This window comes from Pleurodeles waltl, chromosome 3_1, assembly GCF_031143425.1.
Source record: "Pleurodeles waltl isolate 20211129_DDA chromosome 3_1, aPleWal1.hap1.20221129, whole genome shotgun sequence".
Lineage (NCBI taxonomy): Eukaryota > Metazoa > Chordata > Amphibia > Caudata > Salamandridae > Pleurodeles > Pleurodeles waltl.
In genome coordinates this window covers 689,160,646-689,175,395 of record NC_090440.1, presented here as the reverse complement: position 1 = coordinate 689,175,395, position 14,750 = coordinate 689,160,646, and the positions used below count along the sequence as shown (strand labels likewise).

The 14,750-nt window shown below is 42.6% G+C and overlaps 1 protein-coding gene across 18 annotated transcripts in view; it reads left to right on the top strand.

The window, feature by feature from the left end:
* ADGRB2 (adhesion G protein-coupled receptor B2) overlaps window positions 1–14,750 on the top strand; it is a 1,191,470-nt gene that overhangs the window by 178,586 nt on the left and 998,134 nt on the right. For all 18 annotated transcript variants that reach the window (XM_069223314.1, XM_069223308.1, XM_069223306.1 and 15 more), the window contains exon 2: window positions 2,410–3,142. In XM_069223314.1, coding sequence (XP_069079415.1) covers window positions 2,425–3,142 — 718 coding nt within the window. In that variant the 5' untranslated portion in view covers window positions 2,410–2,424. The remainder of the gene's footprint in view (window positions 1–2,409; window positions 3,143–14,750) is intronic.

The window sequence follows — 14,750 nt, the reverse complement described above, 5'->3', positions numbered from 1 at the left end:
CCCACCAGCGGAGTCATTCAGTCATTTGACCCAGGACACTGACAGAAGGCACAAATGGCTGGGACAAGAAAATAGCAACTTTAAATTTGCTTCCAATCTAAAGTTGGCACATATTAGATGTAATAGGATAACCCAGTTTTAGTCAGTGGGGGAGAAAGGCCGTGCAGCAGTGACAAACTACTTTGAGTTTCTCACTGCTAGCACATTAAAAAACTAAGTATGTGTCATACTTTTTAAATACAATGCATCCTGCCCTTTGAGCCTTTAGGGCCTACCTCAGGGGTGACTTAAAAGTATTAAAAAGGAAGATTTAGACTTGCAAAAAGTTTATTTTGCCAGTTCGAAATTGCAGTTTTAAGACTGCTCTGCAGGCTGCAGTGGCAAGCCTGAGACATGTTTTTAAAGTACTAATTTAGTGGGTAGCACAATGAGTGCTTTAGGCCCACTAGAAGCATTTAATTTACAGGGCCTTGGTACAGCTAGTACCACTTAATATAAGGATCTATGATAAATTAAATGTGGCCGTGGAGTTATGCACTCAACTGAGGCAGTTAACTGTGCCCAACGTCCAATTGCCTACATCAGAGTTTGAGTCGATTTTTTTGTTATGTACTTAATTGAGGCAGATAACCGTGCCCATCATCCACCCGCCAGTATACTGTACCTTGAGGCGTTTCCTCGTTTTTCTCACAACATGAAATGTATGTATTTTTTTTTAACTGCTTATTGACTGTCTACTGATGTTTTATGTGACGATTGTATATATTGTAACTACACTACCGTATTAATGTGTTTTTAAGCTGTGAAACGTTTATCGTTTTCAGACAAAATAAAGTAATTGTATACCCAAATGTGGCAGATAGGTGCAGGCCAATTTTTACCACGGTTGAATGATCAAGCACTTTAGCACTTGTTAGCAATGGTAAATTGCAAAGAGTCCGAAAGTCAACAAAAACAAATTCAACCAACAGAAGTATATGAGGGGTACTTTGTCCTCGGGAAAGTTTACCCTTACATAAAATTATTGATTGTGCCCGTTTAGTTCCATCCGACACTGTCAAATCAGACTTCTTTGGAAATGCAGATGGTGCATAAAAACTAGTCATCTCAGAGTAAATGTGCAACATCCAAAATATAAGTATCTTACAAAATTACTTGAGATGTATGTTTATGGCAGCCATAAGACATAAAACATGAGATGTCTAAAACTGAACGACTTTACTTCAGCAGACAAAAAAAGTGTGTGCAAAATTGCTGACGACAAATTATGTAACAATGGTTTTGTGTTACGGAAAAAAGCAGTTTAAGTTAACTATGTCAACTAACTTCAGCAGTTAACATTTTCCAGATCAAAAAGCTTTCAAGAGTTTTTCCCCCAGTTATTTTGGTAGAATAAAAATAATTAATGTATGCGCTTTATTTTTAGGGCAGCATTTTCTTTTCATTTACTCAAAATTCCTGCAAAACAATTTTTGTTAAGATTTTTGGGATGCAAAGTGATGTATTTCCCATAATGTTCAGTCTTAATTTTAATTTTGCACATTGCTTTTAAGTATTAGTATTGTGTGCTATCATGGGTTGTTTTTGATTAATTTACCTTTTGGAATATGTATTTTCAGTTCTATAGCAAGTAATATTGTTCGTGTCAGTATTTGAAAAGGATCGTAAACGTCATAAAGATTCGATATTTGAGCATTGTTTGTTTACTTTGGTTATGTGGATATCAGTTTGGTAAAGAAGAGATTTAGATTGCACGATGAAACGAGATCTTCCCAATTAGCAGATAACTTTGCGATTCATCTACGTGAGTTCTGGATCATTTGAGCAGATCCAGGAACGTGGTAATTTCTGTCGGGCTAAGACCCAGTCGACTTAATGCCTCGCATATAGTACTGAGTAGCTTCAGTGTTTTCCATCACTGACTGGTGCTAGTGCTTTATTTAATGGTAGACATAAAGTTGTGCACTCACCCGTCAATAACTGTGGAGTTAGTTTTCACAATTACGTGTCACTACTAGATTTCGGCTCTGCTGATAACGAACTGCACTGTTACCTACTGGAAGACTTGCTGCTAGGAAACGTAGATTACCTTATGTAATGTCAACTTTGAGAGCCCAGTAAAGTGATGAATATGTGGCACTTATATACGTTATATTGATATTCCTCTCCCTTTCTGTTTTCTTTACCCTGCTTAAATCTATTTGTTCTCATCCTCATTTATTTCAGTATATTTCCTTTTTATTTTTTTCTCTTTCTCTTCCCTGTCCCTTGACTCGAATTTCTAGCATGTACTCCCACTTCTACTTGTCTTTCAGGTTTTCTGTCGTCTTCTATTTCTTATGACTCATCTTGATCTGCCTTGTGTTTTATAGTTTTCCATAACCTTTCCTGTCCTTTTGTTTATTGCAGGGCACATGACGTAGGATGAACACTGCCTGTCATCTCTTACTGTCTGTGATATCGTCTGTTGTCTTGTCAACATCGGGATTTGATCCCACACCGGGTACATGTTCAGCACTGGCGTCCGGGGTTCTCTACGGATCGTTCTCTCTTAAAGACCTGTTTCCCATCATCTCTTCAAGTTGCTCTTGGACCTTGGAAAACCCAGACCCTACTAAGTACTCTCTGTATCTGAAGTTCAACCAAGACGAACACGTGTGCACTCATCTTTCACCCATGGTACAGCCACTGGACCATTACCTGCCGAACCACACCTGCAGCCATCCTGAGGAGGGAGAGGAGGACGGGCTGGAGCTCTGTCAAAGCAGCAGCACCTTCACCTTTTTGCACTTTGATAAGAACTTCTTGAGATTATGTTTGTCAGCGGAATCTGTTTCCATCCAGTATCTGACTGATGTGATCCTAGACTCACAGTTTGTGGAGGTCTTGCTGGTCAACAACGATAACTCAAGCCAGTTTGCCTGTAGTGTGTTGTGTCGATGGTTTGAAGAGTGCATGCACGCTGGGGAATGGAGCCATCGATGTGGTATCAGCCAGACTGGTTGTCCTTGCCCAGAGCGGCCTGCTCATCACAATGCCACAATCTCCAATGTCATTATTCCGGCAACCAGCAGCGACTGTTGTGTGACAGAGCTACATTCTGGAAATGCTAATGACTTGTACTCTCAAGACCTGAAATATGGTAAGGCACATTTTATTTGTTTTTTTTCCAGCCATTCCAGTCGTAAAATGGTCACATTGCTGATCAATGATTGAACTGATTAACAAGTGTTTTGAGATAAACCCACCGACTTTAACGTTTTTTTCTATAGAGGGTGAATAAACTTTCTCTTGTTGCGAGAACGTGTCTTCAGTGGGATCTGTAATGGCTCTGGTTATGCTCGAACAGATGCTGAAGACATGGATTTATTTGATATGCGGTAAGGGGACTCATGACATTGAAGAGGAGTTTCGTGGTGTACTGGATTTGCAATACAGTTTAGCACAAAACATAGGATACAGCAGGGATTCAAATGTACGATAATCCAGCAGGATGATGATTAGACATGAGTTAATGATTTTAGATATGGAGTCACACAGGATGACGGCAGTGGTATGCAGGAGAGACAAACACCCAAACAGCATATTCACTGGTGAATTAAGATTATAAATTCACCAAAATGTGTCTAAGAAAAGTCAGTGTGGATGCATAATAGTTTGCCTGGATGAAGCTCCTGAAGACTTGGTTGTTCCCTACAGTGTAACTGTGTGCTCTTAAAGTATCGTAAGTTATTTGACTAGTGACGGGACACCTTTTGGGGCAGCTGTTTGGGCTTTAAAAATCAGATGCTTCAATTCATGCATTCATTCAACATTTAAAGTTTAGGTTCTGATTGAAGCTAGAGTATATAAATCTAGCATTTTTGTGGTTTCAGAGCATTTCGAATAAAATGTGATGCTGTTACTCAGTGCAGTGGTACCTCATGTATAGACCACATAGAGAAGAGTGTGAGAGTTGGTTACACTGACTGTTCCTGTGACTTGCAAGTTATGCACAGCGATCCACAGACAGTACTTAGTTTACTCATGCAATTTTCTTTTTTTAACTGTGGTAGTAAATGAAGATATCTATACTATTCAGTCTACCAGTATCCCACCCTGTCCAAATACTACATGCACTGCATGGTCTGCTATGTAATCGCTTACTTGAAAAAAGATTTTCCTTGTATTCAGAGCATTCATAAACAGGTACACCGCATAAACTAAGCTTCTACAAGAAGCCTTAGACAATGTACAGACCTGACAACTAACATGATATCAGTTCTCTTCCACAGTGGTTATTTAAACCGCACCCGGATACAGGAAGAAAACTCTGAAGTTTTGTACTTGATTTTGGTGGTGGGGTAAGCAGCAAAGTTCTTGCTAGGCAGTGTTCTGCACAAAGCCCCATCCCCTAGTCACACTATTTTTTTTTTTTTAAGTTGGCAGTTCTGAGTGTACTTAAGAGCAAATTTCGACTTAGGAGTTCATTAGGATTTGGCTGGATAGGTAACTCCTCAGGGTATACACCCCTGACCAGGTCTGAGTGGCCTGGTGTTCCCTCACTCAGGATTTACCAGCTGCAAGAAAACCAGTCCTGGTTTTACCAGTAAACCTGCAGGTAGAGAGGGGAAGGTACTTAGGGCATAGACACGGCCCAATGGTTCTGACCTCTTCATCACTACAGGGAATGGAGGGATTTAGCCAGTACTCAGAGGCCAGAGCCTCCCCTAGTCCTAAACACCCTCTGCACCCCTGCCCTGCTCCTTCAAGACAAGCACCAGCCCCAGTAATATGTAGTACCTGCTCAAAGCAGGCGGTAAATATCAGCTGATTTCTCCCTGAATCAGAGAAAATGTGCATTTGCAGAAAAAGACCCATTAATAAAAGAGGGCTAAGAGTTATGCACAGTTGACACCAGTTGTAAAGTGATGGTGTCGCATGGAGTTGGGGTCAGTCTAAGAGTTGGAGATGGGGTTAAAGTGCATGAGTTATTGTATATAACAACATGCAGTAAAAGCTGGATTTGGAACAGAGGTAGGCTTAGCTTGCCTTACTGCATGAGTGAGTCCCTTGTAAAAAGAAAAATGTTTACTTGAAAAATTGAAGAAAACCTAACCTTTTTCTTTCAAATAAATTACAAATTGCGTAAGATTTTGAGCTATGTTCCTGATGTTTTGATGTGACTTTTTTTTTACTTTAAATTTTGCCTTTTCAACCTAGATCATTAAGAGTCTTGAGCAGTATCTCAATATGTCACCAGCTTTGCTTCATAACCACTGATCGGGGTTTCCTGAAGTTGCACAGGAAGTACCCGTGATTTGTGATTGGGTTCGCTCACTATCAGTTTGCAATCCTCTCTTTTAGACTAATACCAGCAACTCTAGTCTTTATGAAGGTGATGGCAATGGTAGCAGCTCATCTCAGAAGGTCGTGGCACCCTGTATTCCCGTGCTTAAGCAACAGGCTGCTTGAAGCTCAGTTTGGTGTTGTGACCTGTGAATTCTACAACATCCCTGTGTTTCAATTTGGGCTTTTTCATCAATGTGCTCAAATGTCACTTGGAGTCATCTCAGTGCCCCTTGTTCATAGGGGCAATACTGGGCACAACATTGCACTAAGCCTTTTGCGCTACTCAGAGAAAATAGGGTATTCAGGTTCCGATTCTGATGTTTCAGAAAGGGCTCTGATTTCAGTCCTGATGATTTCCCCCTGCTAGGTCTGCTGCCTTTTTCCATCCTCCTGGTCTCACATGCAAGCTGACATGATGGCTTGTCAAGAGGTGCCTCTGAAGGCAGTTGTTTCAGCACAGCGAAGATCCATTGGACACCACTGTGAACTCCTGGAACAGTGGAGCCGACTTGGTGGGGCATGGGAGGGAATCCTGAGGCAGCAATGTCCATCCAACCCCCACCAGCTGTGGGCATGGTAGTAATTGGTGCCTCCAGCCTAGAGTGGGGCCTCGTGGAAGAACTGTGGATCAGGGCCTCTGGTCTCAAGAGCTTCAACAAGCAGAGAAGAGTGGGGTCTCTGTTTAAGTGTCGGGAAGTGTTATGATACTGGTCTTGGGTGCACAATTACAGTGTTAAGCTGATAGCGCAGAATTCAGCAGACTCTCTGAACATCAGGGTTGACAGGCTCAGTTGATGTCATCTTGTTGACCATGAATGATATCTCTTCCTGGAGGTGGTCCAGTACATTGCTGACCTGTGAAGTACCCCTCAGGTAGACCTGTTTGCCACTCACTTTGCCCAAAGTTATGTGTCTGCTAGTATCCGTTGTGTGGAGAGTTTATGGACATAATTTAGTTGAAGTTTAGTTGTTTTTTCCACTACATGTTTCCCTCATACCATAGATATATTTGGATCTAAGACCGATTCACCAAGACTGGGCCCAAATCATCTTTATTGGTTGGAATTGACAGAGAAGGGGTTTGGTATGCAGACCTCTTAAACCCCTCCCTGTGTCTCCTGCTCTTGGAGCAGACCTTCTCTTCCATTGGTGTGGCAGATTGTGCACCCCAACTTCAAGAGCCTCCACATTTACACCTACAGATTGAGCAGGGATAGTTTGTTCCTGTTCCCAGCAGAGGTGGTAGATGTTATGCTGTCTGTTTGTTGTGATTCTTCCCCAAATAATGTACTCTGGATGGTGGATCAGGTTTGTTACCTGGGCTTTGAGGTGTTCTATGTTGTTCTCAGTACACCAGTTGTTGGACACACTGAAGTTGTGCTTTGGCCAGCGTAGCAATGCTATGCTTTGGGCACTGTTGAGGGATAGCTAGGAGCCTTGTCTGCCTTCCGGATCAATCATCAGTTTAAGTCGCCTATTGTCATATGTTTTTTAGGGCTTGACATATGTTTCCCCGCCCTACTCCCTTTGTCATGTTGCACTGGGACCTTAATTTGGTTTTTAAGACGTTTCCCATGGAACCACTTCATAGTTGCCATTTAGAGCTATTGATGTTCAAAACTGTTTTCTAGATGCCATTACGTCATTGAGAAGCTTCAGTGAGTTGCAAACACTGAGCCACACCTGCCTTTTACTTGTTTTGCCACAGCAAGTTGGTTATTAGAAACAAAAGTTCTTCTTACCTAACAATGTGACCACATTCGATTTTGATCAATCCTTTATGCTCCTGTTCTTTTATCCCCCTCAACATCCTACCAAGAAGGAGGACAGGCTACACAAGCTGGATCCATAAAGGGTGGTTAATTTTTACTTTCATCGCACCAAGGATTTCTGGAGTGATGGCCAGATCTCTGTAGGGTAGGCTGGCAACAGCAAAGGAAACAAGACAACTACTGAAATTCACCTGTAGTTTGCTGAGCTTTCTATAACTTGTACCCCCACCATACACATACTTCTGAAATAACATATTACATCACCCATGATTGGCCAATTTAAAGGAGACCAGTCTATCTGGATTGGTTGGTCACAATTTGAACAATATATTGTGGCATTCATGACAGGACTCTGGGACCAGGTCCCTACTGAAATGAACTGTAGTGTGAATGGTAGGTTTTGAGGGTCACAAAAAGGAACACATAAAATGTGATAGCAAATTTTAATCACATGATAAATCACTTGGCGATAGTACCATAATAATTTGAGGAATTGTGATGTATTCTAAGGTGGTTTTACTCTGTGTAAAATGATGATCCTCTGCTGAGATTTGACGGACCATGTTTGAGAGAAAACTATTTTCTCTCATGGTTTTCCCATACACATTATTGAAGATGCTACAGAATCTAAAATGAGACACTATCTTCCTCGGCCTTGTGAGAATAAAGTCTGACATTATCAGTTCCAGCAGCAGCAACCTGTCAGTTGATTTTCCACTGTTCGACTGCAGCCTTCAGAGTGTTCCAGTGAACAACTAGAGTTCTTATGGTCATACTTATGAAATAAGTGTGGCAGACCTGAAGCCATTTTGATTGAATCAAAGATGGAAAAAACTTAAAACATTTCTTTAGCAGTGAACAAAATAAGGAAGTTTGTTTTATCATAGAAATTATGATTAATGCTGTACAAAGCAAAATTATGACACATTTCCCATGAGTTCTCAAATCTCTTCCTCATTCATTCTAATAACATATATTAATATGCTTACCACAGTGATACAATGAGCAACTGGAGTGCTAACAATCTGAGTTTAAAGTGTGGCATACTTTAATACCATCTTGATAGAATCAAAACTAAAACTGATTTATTTTTTTACAGAGGATACTGCCATCAGTGACCCTAAACAAAAGTCTCCCAGGATGGTTGCTAGAGGAAAAAAGCCCAAGTGCAGCCCAAATACCCTCCAGTATAGCCCTTTGACAGACATTATCAGAGCACACCCTGACACCCAGGAGCATAATGTGGGGGAGGGAACAGGGTGTCTGTAAGTGAACCCCTCTAATTGTCTGACCTCAACCTGGAATACATGTTGTTGTAGCCATTAGAGGACTTGAGAACATGGTCTCCATTGAAATGCATTGGAGTAAATGGCAGGTTTTGAGGGTTGAAAATGGAGAAGATGTAAAGGGGATAACATATTTTAGTCACAATAAAAATCATTTGTTGGTGGTGATATACTCATTTTAGGAATTCTGGTTAGTTATCAGGAGATTTTATCCTGTAAAAAACATATAACCTTCTGCTTTGATTTGATGAACCATGTTTGAAAGACATCTGTTTTCTCTCATGATTTTCTCATAGAATTATGAAATGTGCCTTATAAGATCATTTGAGAGCACATTTTCTGTTTACACTATCTTCCTCTGCATGTGAGAACTAAGTCTGGTATTCTGAGAAAATATGTACTTGCAACAGCAGTCTGACAGTTGATTTTTGGCTGTTGTACTGCAGCTTCCCAGTGTGTTCTAATGAGCAACTAGAGCACTAACATTCTGTATGTATTTAGTGTGTGACACATTTAAGTGCCATTTGATGGAATCAAAGCTTTACAACTTAAAGAATTTTCTTCAAAAAAGAACAAAATGAGGTTATTCGTTTTGCCACACAGATTATGATTAGTGCTCCGGAAAGGTAAAATGAGGGCACATTTTTCTACGAGTTCTCGATATCTTCCTCTGCTATGTCAGTAAAACGTTCTGAAATGCAGAGAAACATATACTTCTGTTAGAGACTTCTAACTGCAAATTCCTCATCTTAGAATACTCCCCAGATATCACACTGGATCTGAAAAATCTGGAGCAGCACCCCTAGGCGTCAGTAGGCAGTGTCAATCAGTGCCACCCAGCGTGCTGACATAATTTCCTCTTTTTCTGTGCCAACAGCATGGATCTGGAGAGCACACCTTGGTCATTTTTTTGACCAACAATTTTTGTTTTTTTACCAAGTCTTTTTTGATCTTTTGCTCCCAGTGCCCTAGGGACGTGTCTCCCAACAAACCCACTGGGTTTAAACCACTTTTAATGAGGCTCTCACCAATGTTCTTCTTGGGGCTTGGGCCACAACCTGCATGGGTACCCCTGTGCATAAAATGATTACCAACACCATTGCTTTGCCCCCAGAGACTTACCCTTCCTGTCATAGCATCCTCCTCCGTAGAGACTGGTGGTACATGTGTTGCATCAATGATAAAACCAGGTATGTTCCCTACCATCCCACTGGATAGGTAATCCAAGAGACCGGATACTTTTGGAAAGAGGATCTTCTTTCTACTAGTTTGACTTTGCGTTCAGTGAACACTGCATGCCTCTTGGGCCAAAACTCCCATGCCTTATGTGATTTGATTGTGCAGCTCCTGCCCATGCTTCCCAATGAGGACCTGGTCATTCTGAACCAGACGTTGGTTGATGACAGGGACACAGCAAAGTTTACCATTCAGTGTAGACTGGGCACCACTCATTCCTTAGGCAGGGACATGGCCTGCGCCATGGCACTCGGATACTATGCCTGGTTGCAGTCCACTGGGTTTTCATGGGATGTCCAATCATCCTTAATAGACATAATGATTGACGGCTCCTGCCTCTTCGGTGACAAGGCTGACACTGCGCCTGAGCGCTTCAGATAGCAGAGTCACTGCTAGATCCCTGGGCCTCCGCCACCAGCAACAGTCCTTTCACCCATTCGGTGGCTGTGGTTGAGGCTCCCATGGGCATTTGCAATACCCATCTCATCCCCCCGGCCAGCAAGCTCCCAGTCCATTTGTGGCTGGGGACTTGGATCCTATAGAGGATGCAGGACCCACACCCAGTGTACCATCCATTCCCCTGCCCCTTCGGCTTCCACATCCTCAAAACCTCCATATTGGCTTCTCCATGTAGTACATCCATCCCAGAATCAGGCACCATCTGCTCCAATGGCAAATAGTAACTTCTGACAAGTGGGTGCTACCGATTATTCAGAAGAGTTATGCTCTACGTTTCATGGAGACTCCACCCCCCTTGCCACCATGTCCAGAATGGCTGGTGAAGGGCCATCTCAATTTGCTCTGCCAGGAAACGCAGGCTCTGTTGGCCAAATGAGCCATCAAGAGGGTGCCAGTATCAGATGTAGGACGTGTTTGTTATTTCCACTATTTTCTGGTGCTAAAAAAAGACAGAGGCCATTGTCCTATCATAGATCATCACCCTCTCAACACCTTTATATGTAAAGAGAAATTCAGGATTGTCTCAGGTTCTGTGTATTCTATACCCCTGAGAATGGATGGTAACTTTGGACCTCCAGGATGCATATTTCCATATTCCCGTCCTGCATGCCCACAGGCATTACCTCTAGTTCACAGTAGGCCAAGCACATTATCAGTTTGCTGTGCTTCCCTTTGGTCTCACATGTTCTCCTTTGGTGTTCACAAAAATTGATGGCAGTTGTTGCAGCACACCTGCAGAAGTCAAGGATACCAGTCTTCCCCCTACTTTGACAACTGGCTGTCAAAGGCAGACTCACCCCAGGCATCTGTAACCCACCTTCAGACTACAGCAAACCTTCTGCACTATCTGGAGTTAACTTTCAATGTGCCGAAGACACACCTGGCTCCCTCTCAGACGCTTCCTTTTGTCTGAGCCATTCTGGACACGGTACAGTTCCACTCCTACCCTCTGGAGTGGCAGGTGGGCTAGGACATTCAGATTATAATCCTAATGTTTCAAACTCAGACCTGGATTTCAATGAGACTGACTCTGAGGCTGCTGGGACTAATGGCGTCCTACATTCTGCTGATGAAGCACACTTGATGGCATATGCAGGCTCTGAAGTCCTAGTGAAACAACACCAGGGAAATCTCTCCATTCCGGTACAGATGTCAGGGGAGACCGCAAAAGATCTGCAGTGGTGGCTGACAAACTGAGATTGGATCAGCAGGAGACCCCTCTATCTTCCCCATCCGAAACTGACAATGGTGACTGATGTATTACTTCTGGGTTGGGAGAGGAGGAGATCAGAGGACTCTGGTCTCTAGCAAAATCCCAGCTCCACATAAACCTTCTGGAGATGAGGATGATCTGCTTGGTATTGAAAGCCTTTCTCCTATCCATCAAACGAAAGTTGGTTCTGATGTTTATGGGCAGTACCACTACCCATGTTTGTAGTGCTACAAACAGATCATAGATGCTGTGCAAGGAGGCCCTAAGCCTCTGGACTTGGCTGGACCAAAAGGACATCTTCCTGGTCGTGCAACACATAATGGGATCTCTGAACAGCATGGCAGACTAACTCAGCTGTCAATGGCTTGCAGGTCTCAGATGGTGTCTACTTCCTGAGGTGGTGCAAGGTCTCTTCTGAGAATGGAGAGAGCATTGCCTGGATCTATTCACCACCTCCTAGAATGCACAATGTCAGCACTTCTGCATGCTGGAGTTTTCAAAGCAACTTTCGCTTGGTGACACGTTCTGGTTAGACTGGAGCCTGTGACTCTTGTACACCTTTCCACTGATACCACTGCAGCCCCTTGTTCTCAAAAAGATCAAGGCTGACCGAGCCCAAGTCATCTTAGTGGCTTCAGACTGGGCAAGGAGAGTTTTGATATCCCGAAATCCTGAGCATGAGCATCTGTCCTCCAATCAGGCTGCCCCTTTGGGAGGCTTTCTTGAGACAGCAGCAGGCTTCCCCTGAATACCCTTGATATTCCTCCTGAGATTTGTGATGTCATCTTAGCAGCCAGACTTCCTTCAACAAAAACTGTATATGCCTGCCATTGGTACAAGTTTGTGGCCTGGTGCTCCTCCCGTCGGGTTGACCCACCTTCTGCCTCATTGTCAGAGTTACTATAGTTTGTGCTGTCATTAGCTGGAAAACCCTGGCCTTGAGCATTGTTTAATGGTTATCTTTTAGCCATCTCATTTTTTTTTTTAGTGGTTACTGGATCACTCCTCATTGTCTGTCACCTGTTGTGACACGTTTACATAGGGGTTTGTAAGATTTGTTCCTTCCTACCCTTTTCATAATTTCCCAAAAGAACCTTAATTTTCTCCTAACGTTTCTCTTGTGCTACCCATTTGAGCCCATACATAGCTGTCGACTAAAACTCCTAACTCTTAAGACTGTCTTCCTAGTGGCCATTACATTGGCCAGGAGGGACCTAATGATACATAATGAAGGTAGTGATCCCTTTCCACTTTGGCCAAAACATCACATCAGATGCTGACATTTTTCGCTCCACCTCATCTTTCTAAGAAAGAGGAGAGACTCCACTGTCTAAATCCCAAAAGAGCTCTCTCCCTTTTACATTGATCGTACTACAGACCCCTCGGTGGACGATCACCTCTTGCTTGGATTCATAGGAGGGAAAAAAAGGGGTGGCTGTGTAGAAGAGAACCACCTCTCAATCGATTGAACTTAGCAATAAAATTTGCTACCCACTAGCTAAAAAGCAGCCTCCTGTGGGCTTGCGGGCCAAGGCCGCTGCCACCTTATTGGCATGCAGGGTACTTGTCCAGAGCATCTGCCAAGCTGCTACGTGGGTATCTCGCCACACATTCGGGAAGCACTAATGCATGCGCAATCAGGTCTGTCAGGAAAAGCATTTTGCCCATTCAGTCCTCCAGGACTCCCTGCTTTAAGCCGTTCAAAGAACCACCTCCAGGGAGCTCTTTCTTGAGTATCTATTCTAGGGTGAAGAATCTGTGGTTAGAAGTCTCTATTAGAAGAGTAAACTACTTACCCTCAGTAACGATTTTTCTGGTAGAGACTAAAGCTTTCTCAACGATCCACCAATCCTTCCCTTTCTGTGAAATGGGCTCTTAATCTTAACATCCTGTTACATTCTGCACACCGGTCTAACAATCATTCTGACGTGGCTCCACATTGTTGGCACAGAAAAAACTGATGTCAGCGCACCAGTGTAACACCTAAATAGGCACTGTAGACGTCACTTCTGACTCCGGGCCACCTACTGGCGCACAGCGGTACGGCTCAAGAATTTACAGAGCAGATCTAACACCTGGTGAATATTCTTAGGTGAGGAATATGCGGTTAGACTGTGCCAGAAAAAAACTTTACTGAAGGTAAGTAACTTATTGTTTCCAGCAGAAGTCTGTCATTTGACTTTCTAGTGATCAGCTGCAGCTTCACCACATTTGTATTTATGAAAGAAATATGGCACACCTGAACACCATCTTGGACTCAAAGCTGTATAACAGAAACCAATTTCCTACAGAGGATACTGCATTCAGTGTATAAATGAGGGTTTTTGTCATAGAAATTATGGTTAGTGTTCCAGAAAGCTAAAATGAGGTCAAATATTCTGTGAGTTCTCAAACATGTCTTGAGTGATGTAATATGTGAGGCATAAGCAGTGCATGATGGGGACCCAATTTATACTTAGTTCACTAAACTGTAACTTGAGTACTGCAGTGTGTTTAGGGTTTTCAAAGCAACCTATTGTCTCATTCCAAGACATAACTTAAACAGATTTTTTTAGTTGGGAAAAAATTATATATATATATATATATATATATATATATATATATTATAGCAAGAGAGAGATACATCATCAAAATTGCATTATGTTATAACCAAGGTTCTGCTTGACCATTAGCTGTTTTACATGAAGCAAGGCTGAGAGGTAAGGACCCTAAATAACTCACCCCTACTAGGACAAAGAAGGGTTGTGAGTAACAACCCAGTGCCTTTTGGCAAGGCTACAGGGGAATGTTTTAAATACCCATTCTGCTCTTGGGCAAGGTCGGCGCCAAGCCTCTAACTGTCACTGACACTTGAGCAAATAAACCCCACCTACTGCAATGGAGCCCCTTGGGAAAATTGGCTAGTACATTCTTTGCAATACTTGCCTAAACGGGAGGGAGTAGCAAAGAAACAAAATCAAAGGCTTTCATCTAAAGAAAGCAATGAAATTTCCTGAACAATGGAGATGAACTGAGGTTAATGTGATGAAATAGCAGCTGCAGCACAAAACCTAAAAGACATGAAATTCCTAAGTTAAAATACTGCCTTCTTAGGTCATTTCCTTTTGTGACTATATCTGGGCCTACAACTTGGAGCCACGTGAGAACGATTGTTAGATCAGTGTGCAGAATCTAACAGGATGTTAGGGTGAAGATCCCATTTCACTGAAAGGGAATCTTTAGTCCCTACCAGAAAAATTGTATCTTGCTCTTCTAATGGGGACTTTTAACCACAGATTCCTCACTTTAGAATAGATATTCAAGAACCCTTTCCCCCGCTCAAACCAGGGAGTCCTGGCGGTCTGAATGGGCAAAATGCTTCACCTTAAGTCCGATCCTGTCTTTCCCTTCTTGCAACATGGAACATCATGATGTTGATCACCATGTTTGAGAACACAGGGAAAACAATCTTGC